General features: G+C 25.7%; 1 protein-coding gene across 3 annotated transcripts in view; it reads left to right on the top strand.

Annotated features, from left to right (window-relative positions):
- The window catches only part of LOC127277746 (MICAL-like protein 1), a 114573-nt gene that overhangs the window by 48746 nt on the left and 52865 nt on the right, over positions 1-12962 (top strand). For all 3 annotated transcript variants that reach the window (XM_051299083.1, XM_051299082.1, XM_051299084.1), the window contains exon 3: positions 11476-11654. In XM_051299083.1, the coding sequence (XP_051155040.1) occupies positions 11476-11654 (179 nt within the window). The remainder of the gene's footprint in view (positions 1-11475; positions 11655-12962) is intronic.

Here is a 12962-nt window from a genome sequence, read left to right as displayed (position 1 = left end):
ATATTACATGTTCTTTTTTTTGACATGGCCCCCTTTGACCCCCTGTAATTCCGAAAGGGGGCATATGATCATCTTGAAATTTTGCAGGGATTATTGGGTCATCATATGTTACCATTTGGCATAAAGAAAGTTTCAAAATTCGAGGTACGAAAAAGGTGCATTTTTTTGCATGAGGCTTTATAATCGATGGATGTGACTAGCGATCACGGAGGGGAGTTTTCTTCCTTTAGGCGTAGCCAAAATTTATTGATTCTAATATAAAAATAATAAATTTTATAAAAAAAAGTAATAATAGTATTCGCGATATTTAAAAGAATATTCTAAAAATTATTAATAATATTTATTATTTATTTATCAAAAAACTAAATTTAAAGTGGTCACGGAGGGGAGTTTTTTTGTGTCGACGAACATTGCGAAACTGAAAATCTTTCTGACACTTATTGTTTTCATTTCTTTCATGATGTTGTGTACTGACCAAAACAACATCGTCACTGTAAACACTTTTGAATTCTTCATTTCTCAATTATCATTTTTTTTTTTCATTTACTCATTATATTTGTAATTGGTCACGGAGGGGAGTTTACTTTGCGAACAAAACTTATTTAATTCTAGGAAAAAATATTTTACAAATATTCTGTTTTACACTTTATAAATCAATTATAAATAATGTAATTAGTAGATGTTACTAGACAAAAGATGTTTTCCTATTGCAGTATGAATGCAATAATTCTTCTTTAAATAAAACTTACTTCGCGAACGGTAACGGAGGGGAGTTTTTACACTATATAAACATGATTATATTCAATTATTTAAAATTGTCAATTTTTTTTTATAAAATCTTATTAAATTCTGTTGACTTCTATAATAAGGCCCGCAACATTTTCAATTATTATAATTATTTATTAAAAATAATGTCATGAACGTGTCATTTGTCCTTTTTGTGAGAATGACCCATACACTAAAAAGAAGAACGACTAAGAAAAAAAAAATTGTTTATCCAAGTGTCGTAGCATATAATTATCTTCAATTTTAAGAAGAGTTTACTGCTAATTATTTCATATGTAATCTCGAATATCCGGGAAGAGTGTAATCTTTTTCAACAAAAAAAAAAAAAAGAAGTAGAAGAAGAAGAAGAATATAATGCATTACCTCATCGTAATTTTCTCTGTAGAAAAAAAATTTAATGAAGTTGAACTGTTTAGTTTAAGGAAGTTAGAAATTCTAAAACTACAGTTAAATAAATAAATATATATACGGGGTGTTTAGAAAGTATAGAAACGGTCAAATATCTCGAAAAGTATCAATTTTCTAAAAAAAAAAATAAAACAAAAGTTGTTCTGAATAAAAAGAACAACATTTTCAAATCCAAAAAGAATGAGCCCCAAAATAAAAGAAAAAAAATTTTTTAATGATATCACTATTTTTTAATATCAAATTTGTAATTCTACTAAAATTCCGCATTCAGACATGTGATATACATATGAAAAAAATATTGGGCCTTATCTTGTAGATATTGGGCCCGAATTTTTTCTACATTTAAGTAAATTCGCAAAAAAAAGCCTGGGCCCAATGTAAGGCTCCACAGTATTTTTTTTTTTTAATTGAACCACTGATTTGACTTTGAAATCGTAATCTGTATAACCTTCAAAACCATCCAAGTAGTGATTTTTGAGAATTTACTTAATTGTAGAAAAAATTCAGGACCAATACTTATAATGGGATAAGGCCCAATATTTACAAAGCTGAAGTGCGCAACGTTTATGATAAACGATTTTTAAAGAAATAATATTTAAAATGAAAAATTCTATAATTTTTTGCCTAAAAATTATTTCTTGTATGTGTTATTTTAACACCAGAATTGGTGTTAAAATAACACGCAACAAATTTTACCCTAAATCTAAGTTAAATCTTATGGGTTTTATTTATTTATTTATTTAATACAATGGTGAACCCGCGGTCTACAAGAGCCATTAGTGGGTTACACTTAATATAAAATATCATCGAAAAATTAAGCAACAAACAGTTTCTAAAAATGCACACATTCTTTCTCACCTCAAACTCAAAACATATTGATCAAACATATTTTAAGGAGAGAGGAAATGTTACAGAAAAAAAGATCGAAATTAGGGTTGATACTTTTATAAATTTGATTTAAATGATAACAATGTAGGTAAATAGGATCCATGATCATTCTAGAATTATACAATATAGGCACATAAAGAGGTTCATGGGATCTCGAAGGTAAGCGCAGTACTCTAAATGATATTTCGCTCAACAGATATGGACAATGGATCTGGGAGTTTAAAATTTTAAAAAGAAATAATAAAACTGAAACAATGCGTCGCTCTGCCAAAGTAAAAACATCAAATCTATTACATAATTGCAAATAATTCGAACCACGTTGAGGGTAAATACCATCCATTTTAAAAACTAAATACTTTAAAAAACGTTTTTGAATATAGTCTATGTCGTCTGAGTGACAGTTAAAAATAGGATTCCAAATAATATTAGCGTACTCAACTTTACTACGGACTTGTGAATTGAATAAAAGAGTTAAATTATTGGGGTTCCTAAAATCTTTAGTGCATCGAATCAGGAAACCCAAAGCTCTCGATGCTCTGGCAATCATTCTTGTATAGTGCTCGCGAAAATTTAGGCGCGAATCAAACACAACACCGAGGTCGCGGGTTGAAGACACTCTCTTAACCTCAATACTATTCAATTTGTAATTGAAAAATATTGGAAAGTTGGATCTGCTAAAAGTTAAAATTTGACATTTTTCTAAGTTAATAGTAAGTTTGTTAGTGTTATTTTTAACAGGGTGTCTACTAGTCCTGGAAGTCCTGGAAATGTCCTTGAAAGTCCTGGAATTTTAATTTTTGTCCTTGAATTTTTTATATTTTGCTTTCAAATTTTCAAAAATTTTTAATTTTGTCAATCAAGTTAAAAAAAATTCATTAAATAAGTAAAATGAAAATTTACTTAAGTAATTAATTAATTTTTTAATAATTTCGGATAACAATAGTTAAACTAAAAATTTTTTTTATTACTTAAAGTCATCCAATTTAATGTCCTAGAAAAATAAGAAATTTGTCTGGAAAAGTCCTGGAATTTTAATTCAGATTTTTAGTAGACACCCTGATTTTAGCATTGGAGAAAATTACCCGCAACAAAAATAACACCAACTTTTTTCTGTGTAGTTTTCATTAATCAACAAATTATAAAAAAAAATATTTTTTAGGCAAAAAATTCATTGTAATTTCTTACCTCCAAGGTTTTTTTTTTTTTTTTGCGAATTTACTAAATTGTATAGAAGAAGTTCGGGCCCAATACCTATGGGATAAGGTCCAATATTTTAGTCATGTATATTACATGTCTATACTCTCTAAATCTGAATTAGTAAAAAAGTTTACTAATTTGAATTAGTGACTCACTTTTTGCTTCTCAATTAGTAAAATTTTACTAATTATTAGTAACTTTTACTAACAATTAGTAAAATTTAACTAATTCTAATGCAAAAAGTCAGTCACTAATTTAAATTAGTAAAGATTTTTACTAATTCAGATTTAGAGAGTACGCAGAATTTTAGCGGGATTACGAATTTGATATTAAAAATTAGGAGTCTCATTTTAAAAAAATATTTTTTTTTATTTTGAGACAGTATATCGATCACCGGGCCCTTATTTTTTTGATCTGAAAATGTAGTTTTCTTCATTCGGAACAACTTTTTGAGCACCCTGTATATTATGTATGTGTATATATAAAGAAGATAATGTATATAAAATGATTTATAAGTGTAAATTTGCAGCTGGAGGTGATGTTTTAATTCTCATCTCGTATAGAAAATGAAAAGCTTCTGCAACTCTTGATCATTTATATATGAAACACGAACAGGTTTCTAATGTCGCTTCTATCCGATAGTCCGTATATATACAAAATCGTGTGAATTATATGTTAAAGGTATATTATATACCATGTTGCGTGTTGAAGTATGTAATGACCGCAGTCAATGTGTGGCTCGTTAGATATACATTGAACAGTATATATATATGTATGTAATGAAAGAATAAAAACATAATATATCGTTGCAAATATTCCATAGAAACGACATTCCACTTTTGGTTTATCTACTCTCGAATGATACATTTGTGACACGCTCTGAAGAAAGGGGCCTTAGAAGGAAAAAAAATATAGGTTATGTTTTGAAATTTTAAATTGAAAATACATAAAAAGGATCAATTCTTAATTTTAGGTTATGTTTGTGTGATTTTACGAATAAAAATATACAAAAAGGATACACTTTTAATAAAAGCCACTGATGTTTATGCTTTTATTATATCCAAAATATTGAATAGAAACTGACTTTGATTTTACATAATTAAAAATGAACGTTTAGTCAAGCTAAAACTATCACTGAACGTAACCTAAAATTGTGTTAAATTTCTTAAAACTAAAAATTTAAAAAAAACCTAAAATTTTTTGCCTATAAGGTCTCTTTTCTCCTAGAACGTCGTCACATTTAGTTTTATATTTTAATATCTTCACCTAAAAAAATGTTCCAATGTATATAAATATTCTAAATTTCAAAATGTTTTTTTTTGGTTTTTCTTTTTTTGTTGCAACAATTTCAAAAAAAAAAATTTTTTTAGGCAATTATTATTAATCGTTAATCAACAAACGTTATGAACTTCACAGACATTTATTTTACTTTTACACACACACAGAAAACAATTTAATTGAATCAATTAATCATTTGGTTGTTATATATATACGTGCAGAAAAAAGAAACGTTAAAATTTACAAGATAGACATAGTATACATATGTGAATAAATGACAACATGATTTATATAGTATATACCTAAATGTTTTATCAAGTTTCAAGTAAATTTTACCATAGTTATTTGTCCTTCTATTGTTGATTAATGTTTAGATTAGATTTAGATTCGAATAACAAAATAGAATAAGAGTATAAATAATTAAAAAAAAAGTTGAATTTTTTATGCATTTTTTAATTTATTTCTTTATAGTTTTTTTTTATAGTTTCTACTTTTATTTTTTATTAATTTTTGAATTTAGCGCCATTATTTGTGGTTTTATGTTACACGGTTGCCAGCACCTGTCAATTCGATTGTTAACCTAAAAGTTTTCTATTTTTTATATTTGAATTAGAACAATTTTAACTAATTCAACGGCGCCAATTAGTTCATTATAAATAATTTAGTAACGGTTTTGACTAATTTTAAGTCAAAAATGACTCAATTTTAGTTGAAAAATTACTAATTTATTTAGTGAGGCTTAAAATTAGTCAAAACGGTTACTATAATTCATTTAATGAACGAATCGACGCAGTTGAATTATTCAAAAGTGACTAAATTCAGATTTAGAAAGTATAGAAAATTTTTAGGTTAAGAATCAAATTGACAAGTACCAACCTTGTATAACAAAACCATAATTAATGGCGCTAAATTTAAAAATTATGATTATTTTATCTATAATTAATTTGATTGCATCAATAACTGTATTTCTGAATGAATGTACAATTTATCTCGCAATTTAGTTCAAAAAAAAACTTGTAATATAAGTAGTTTTTTTCCATAAAATATAGATATATATATTGTCATCTGCATTTCATTTATAAGATGCTTTCTCTGTTATTTTTATACTTGGTTTCATTCTCAAAAGTTTTCTCTCAGAATATGTATATATATATATATACGTATAGGTATACGAAAACTTTTCTGTTATAAAAGTAAAACAAATTCTGAAGTTGGCAACAAATCCAGGAGCTCTCAATGTTTTTAAAAATTCGCTTCAACTCTGAAAGAGAGTAGACATCAAGAAAGAGTACCCGCAGGGCCTGAGTTATAAGAAAGGTTAAATTTTCCAAAAGAACGATCTCCATTATATACACTCCGTTGATGTATATACGTTTTTATCATTATTTTCTTTATACCTTCATTTTGTTCCACCTTTTATATTATAAGAATATCATAAGGCATTGTTGTAAAACTTACTGGGAGAATAATAATGAGAAATTAAGAAAATGAGAACCATTTTTTTCTGTATTCTCTGGTCTTTTGGATCTGGTTCAAAAATTATATATGTCCTTTTAATTTTTGTCTTAATATGAAAAGAATTTTTTCTTAAAAATAAGAATTCATTGTTTCAATAACTTAAAAACTAAAAAAAAATAAAATTTTAAAATTTTAAATAATTAGAAATTGCATTTGAATCAAAATTAAAAGTTTTTATATGCACAAGGAAACGCAAGGAAATGTAACTTAAAAACATTATTTTTAGGTTACGTTACATAAATCGTTTCCTATGCATAAAAACTTTTAATTTTGATTTAAATGCAATTTCTAACTGTTTTATATTTTAAAAATTAAATCATTAAAAAATTTCACTGCAGCTTTTCTAAAATTTATATCATTTTTTCTTTAAAAGTACAAAAATACTTAACGTAAAAATAAAAAATTAAATATTGAAAAAAAAATAAAATTTATATTTTTAATATTTTTATTATTCGTCTAAAAATTGATTTGTCCATTTATAGGAACTTATTTTGCCCTATTTTAAAACGATTATTTTACAGTAAAATTAATATTTTTCCAACGTAAAATTTTTATTTTTATTTTTTTTTTGAATGAACAAATGAGTTGTAATTCTAAAATTGTATTTGTACTCTAGAAATACATAAGTAAACTAGATTTAAAAAAAGTAATTTTCTTTTGAATATATAGTGTTTATCATATAGAAATATCGTATAATATAGCAATATTATAGCAGTTGTCACGTTTCTTAATAGCTGTGAGGAAAATTGCTCTAATATTAAACTGTCCGAGTTTCTAGAACACATATTATATATTTTCTGCTTTCACATCTTTTGCGTCTCCTCCAAGTTGTTAAAAAGTGAAAATTATATATATATATATACACATATATCGATATAAATACGATCGTGTATCTTCTTGTCCATTTCAAGATCAATTTCGTCATAATTTACTAGATTTCTAATCAAATGAAAAACTAGTTTATTGACCTCTTAATTTCGATTTCAATTCTAATTTTAAATTCCAAAGAAACTTTCCTCACACTCTCTTTTTAAATTACACTTTTATTATACTATTAACTAGATCATTTCAATCTTTTTTTTTTTTTTTCAAAATTTTAATGATTCATTTTCACCGCGAAAAAAAAATTCTGATATTTAGAATATATATTATATGGCAGTTATTTTAGAATATTTTATATTCAAATTCAGTATGTAATATTCTTATAATTAGAGAAGAAAAGTTTTGTTTAATGTAAAGAAAATTTATTTTTGATTTAAAAAAAATTTATATAATTTAAAGAAATACTTTTTAAATTTCAAACAAAGTTATATTTAGAGTAAAAATATTTTCTTGAAATCAAATAAATTTTTTTTTAATTAAAGAAAACATTTCTTTGAGCCTACGTCGCAAAGAAATACTAATTTGATTCAAAGAAACATTTTTCCGGGTGTAGGTTTTAAAAAAATATTAGTAAGAAAAATCTAAAATGTTTGATAATATTACTACTATATTATATATATATATATATGTGATAAGAAAAATAATCAAGACCAAAAAGCAAATCTGTTGCTGCGTGGGTTTTAGTCGACAATGGTACAGAGAGAATATAAGAGAGTGGGTGTGGCATGGGTGTCTGATTCATCGTCTGCAGAAACTTTTGGTTATAGATTCAAAATTTATAGTCTTATTAAGTCGCGCCATTTCTATATTATAGGAGTTCACAATATCTATAAAAGCTACCATTCCCTGCAAAGTGTCACAAATCAGATGTTCCATTGATTATTGTAATTAATTAATTGAGCAGAATTTTTAATTGTTCTAATTTTTAATTTAATTTACAGAATTTGTTCGAATTATTATTTTTGATATAATTTCCATATAACCCATTTTTCATACTACAAAATTTTTACTTAACCGAAAAATAATTTAACACAATTTCTAATTGATAGAATTTTCATTTGTCCGAAATTGCAAATGGCCGAACAAACAATCGATTTTGTCGTGATTTTTAAAATCAACCAATCAAAAATTATCCATAAAATTGTGATTGGATGATTTTAAAAATCGATTGTTTGTTCGGCCATTTGCAATTTCGGACAAATGAAAATTCTATCAATTAGAAATTCTGTTAAATGATTTTTCGGTTATGTAAAAATTCTATAGTATAAAAAATCGGTTCTATGGAAAGTCTATCAAATAATAATTCGAACAAATGAAAATTTAATCTGAAAGAAAATTCAATGCTATATTAAATTCTGCCTAATAAAAATTCATTAAAATGGCTATTATTATGTTAAATGAAAATTTGAAAAAAAAAAAAATTTTGTGAAGTAAATTTTCGGTTATATATATATATAAATTCTATAATATATAGAAAATCGGTTTAATGAAAATTGCGGAAAATAATAATTCGAACAAATAAAAATTCGACTCAAAAATAATTATATATCTAATGAAATTCTGTAAAAAAAAAAATTCATGCCTCCCTATAACTAATGAATTTTAATTCTTATTCATATGCTTCCTCAGTGTATATCGAAAAAATTACATAAAAATGACATGAATTCTTTCAAACGAAGAATATTTCTTTTTTTTTCTTTATTAGAAGAAATATTCATATATAGAACAGCTCATCAGGAGAGTGATTCTAAATATGAATATTCATCTTATTCATTCATATATATATATATATATTCTTTAATGAAATACAATCTAGAAGTGACTGAATTTTCCAGAAAATTCTGTTTTATAGTTTGCATATTATGTATTAAAGAAGAAAAGCTTATCGAAAGAGAAAAAAAAATGGTAATTGTAAATGAGTGGGAAAAAATCGAGCAAGATTAGCAAAAGTGTACACTCATTTATCATACAAGTGCCGCTTTAATAGTCTCTTTCTTTTTTTTTTTGCCTTTTCTGCACTTTCGCTATAATATAAAATTCAATCACTAACACACGTGATTATAGATTAATCGAGCTAAAAGAGCTACTGTGCAATAAATAATTGGAGCGAAAGTCACTTGCGAGAGAGGGACTTCCTTCAATCTTGATTATTATTTTAACAAATTCGTGGTTTGGCAATATCTGTTCGTATATAGTCACACGCATATATATATATGTATACTAGAGTAAGAGGGATATAAACTGTTCAGCACTAACGCCAGTGTTAAATTGTAAATTGAATGCGGTTCTGAACACTATAGATGGATTTCAGGACAAACAGGCACATGTGTGTATCCGGTTTTTGGGTTTAATTTAACACGACTAATCTGAGCTGTATAATATGTTTGGTAGCAATATATAGTGTCTTGATTTGGTTAAATTTCGAAACCTCAATCAGTTATATAGTCACCTTTGTATTTATACATATTATAATGTAGGATTTGGAGATTAATTTTATTTTTATATTTCCACTCAAAATACGATATTTACTAAATTAAATCTTTAAATATTGCCAAACGTCATGTTATTTTATGGAAAATAATTCAATAACCTGACAAAGTAGAAGTTTATAATTTTACATAGGAAAAACAACCAGCTCAGGAGTTTTATTGTTACCTTACAGTAACGGTGAGGGGGAATAAGGATAAACACATTTATAACAATTAGATTATTCATTAATTTGCACTTCAAATTTAGAAAAGATGAAAATTGGCAGAAGAACGAAAGACAAGATTTAAATTTTTATTTATCTAATATTATATTTTAACAATAATTCAGATCGATTTGGAAAGAAACGAACGTAAAATAAATAATTGCGGGACTCGGAATTTAAATGATTTAACTATCAACGCCTCGTCCGAGAATTATTTACTTTACATTTTGAAATATTTCACCAAAAGAGAATGACACTAACTCGACGAACACCAGGATGAGAATGAGAGTAAAATGGCCGACGAGTCAAACTCGAAAGCGTCACTAATCAGCGACCTCTCTTCTCGGTGTAATTTAGATTAATTAATATTTAATACAATATCCGACCGTCGGTAATGCAGATTCCTGAACTATCCGATGTTGAATTGATCGATGTGAGAGTTCCATAGGAAAATGGCTGCCAGTAGTATTTTGACAGATTGTCAACAAAACGACATTTTCGTCTTCCTGGTGTTCTTGAATATTCGGAACTCACATCCAAATATATAAACCAGGAAAAATCTTCTCTTGATAATTTCCAATTTCAATAAACGATACTGATATCCTTAGCGTCTTTTTAACTCGAGAATTTTTATTACAATTTTCTTTGTTACTAATTTTCATTTTTCGAATAAACATTTCAAGGAATTTTTTATTTTTAAACTATTTTTTACTAAAAAATATTACTTTTTAGAAAGCGAATTTTTATTTTAACAGAATTTAAATTTTTGAGATTTATTATTCAAAAAAATTTTAAGTAATTCCAGTTTTGATAAATTGTGCCAAAATTTTTGTTTGTTCGGAGAAATGAAAATTTCGGCGTTTTAACAGTTTGTGCAAATAAAAATTCGGCGTACTTAAAATACTATTGAATGAGAATTCTATGTTAAATTAAAATTCGGTTAAATTAAAATTTAGTCAAATTAAAATTTGGTTAAATTAAAATTTAGTCCAATTAAAATTTCGTTAAATTAAAATTTAATTTGAATACAAAAATTGGAGATAGAAATTAATTCTGATCATTAAAAATTCGGTATCTAAAAATTTAGATGCAAATTCGGACCAACTAAAAGTAAATTTGATTTTAGATGTAAACCGGAAGTTCGTCCGAAACCGAAAGGTGTGGACTATGAATAAATAATAATAATAAAAAAAATGTAAATTTGATTTTTATAACATTTAACTTGTTTTAAATTATAATTTCGTTGTATACAAACGGAAATTCGGTGTTTAATTGACAAAAAAAATTATATTTTTGTCAAAGAGAAATTCGGCCAAAAATAATTGGAAAATTTTTTAAATTTATTTCATCTTTTATCTATTTTTTTTTTTTAATTTTTACCGCATGTAGCAAAAAATTCTGTAAATAAAAACAAATTGAGCAAGTACTCTATGTAGTGACAAGTTATAACTGAAAACCGGAATTAAAAAAAAAATGTAATTAAGAAATGAAATTAATCGATTACTTGGTAATTATAAGTACGTTACGGTATAAAAAATTGTTAAAAATAGAAATAAATAAAAAAAATTTTATTTAAAATTTCAACTCTATACTTGAAAAAGTAGAAAAAACTCTTAGAAATTAATGTTATAATTGCAAGTATATTTAATATTATATTGTATTATAAATGTAATTATAAACGAATATAATATTATATTCTTATAATTAATATAATATTATATAATTATAATACAATATAATATATTTTTTATAATATTAGATATAAAATATTAGATAGAAATAAAAAGAAGGAAAAAAAAGCAGTAAATTTATTTTTCTGATTACAGAGATTTTGATAGTTTGAACAAGGATGATATTTACGGAAACAACGAGTTGGCATTCAGGATTGCGGAGCAGCATCTGGGGATTCCAGCACTTCTCGATGCAGAGGACATGGCTTCGTGTGCTGTGCCAGATCGTCTATCGATTCTCACCTACCTCTCGCAATTCTATCAATCCTTTGGAGGTAAGAGATTCCCAAGATAATATCCCACACCGATATACATATATATATATATACATATATACAGAGAAAGATTTCCTCGAAAATAGAGTAGTATTACCACCACTTCAGCTCTAGCACTTGAAATTTTACACGGAAATTCCAATTGGAAATTCTATTTGAAAATGTCCGAAATTCCTTAACCCAAATGAACACGAATAATCCCCATGTGTAAAATTTATTACTCTCTGAATTTCCCAAGTTTCACAATTTATATAATAATATATTAAGGAATTTATATATCTATATATAGCAGAAATTTTAAATTGATTTATATATTATTTATTAAGCTAAACCACATAGAATTTTCATTTAACCCTATTTTTATTTGGCAGAATTTACTGAATTTTAATTACATGTTCTTTTTAAGTTAAACGTAATTTGCAAAGTAATTTATATAAGAATTTTTTTCTTTTATTAATTATTATTATAACCAATTAAATATTAGGCCAAATAAAAATTGTGCTAAATAAATATTTGGCACTTTTTTTGTACTACACGGTAAAAAAAATCTTTATCTGGAACTTAATCTAATTTTTATTCGGCCTAATATTTAACTAATTTTTTATTTAACTAAATTCTTATTTGGCCTATTCTTTATTTAATCGAATTCTTATATTCACAAAGCAATAAAAATTTCAAAATTTACACGGAAAAAAATCTTTACTTGAAATAGCGATATGTTTCTACAGAATATCGAAAACTTTTACTGTTTTAGTGAAACTTATCGCTATATCAAGTAAAGATTTTTTTCCGTATAAATTTTGAAATTTTTATTGCTTTGTGAATATAAGAATTCGATTAAATAAAGAATAGGCCAAATAAGAATTTAGTTAAATAAAAAATTAGTTAAATATTAGGCCGAATAAAAATTAGATTAAGTAAAAATTGAGCCAAATAAAAATATTAGGACAAATAATAATAAATAATAAAGCTAAATAAGAATTAGGTTAAACAAAAATTAGGCCACATAAGAATTAGGCTAAATTAATATTAAGCCACATAAGAATTAGATGGAATACACATTAGGCTGAATAATAATTAAACCAGATAAATATTATGCTGAATTTTCGTTAAATAAATATAAGGCTTAGAGCCGATTTTCACCATGTGGACAAATTTAATCTTCCGAGAGGTTAAAGGCTGCGTCTGCGCAGAATGTTTGACTTCTGCGCAGACACAGAATTACGTTTAACCTCTGAGAAGATTAAAACCCACACGGTGAAAACGGGCTCTAATTTTAAATAAAAAATAAATCAAGTAAATATTTAT

Source organism: Leptopilina boulardi, unplaced genomic scaffold (genome assembly GCF_019393585.1).
Source record: "Leptopilina boulardi isolate dan_hultmark-lab unplaced genomic scaffold, ZJU_Lbou_2.1 LbouV2_179, whole genome shotgun sequence".
Lineage (NCBI taxonomy): Eukaryota > Metazoa > Arthropoda > Insecta > Hymenoptera > Figitidae > Leptopilina > Leptopilina boulardi.
This window is presented reverse-complemented; position numbering and strand designations above follow the sequence as displayed.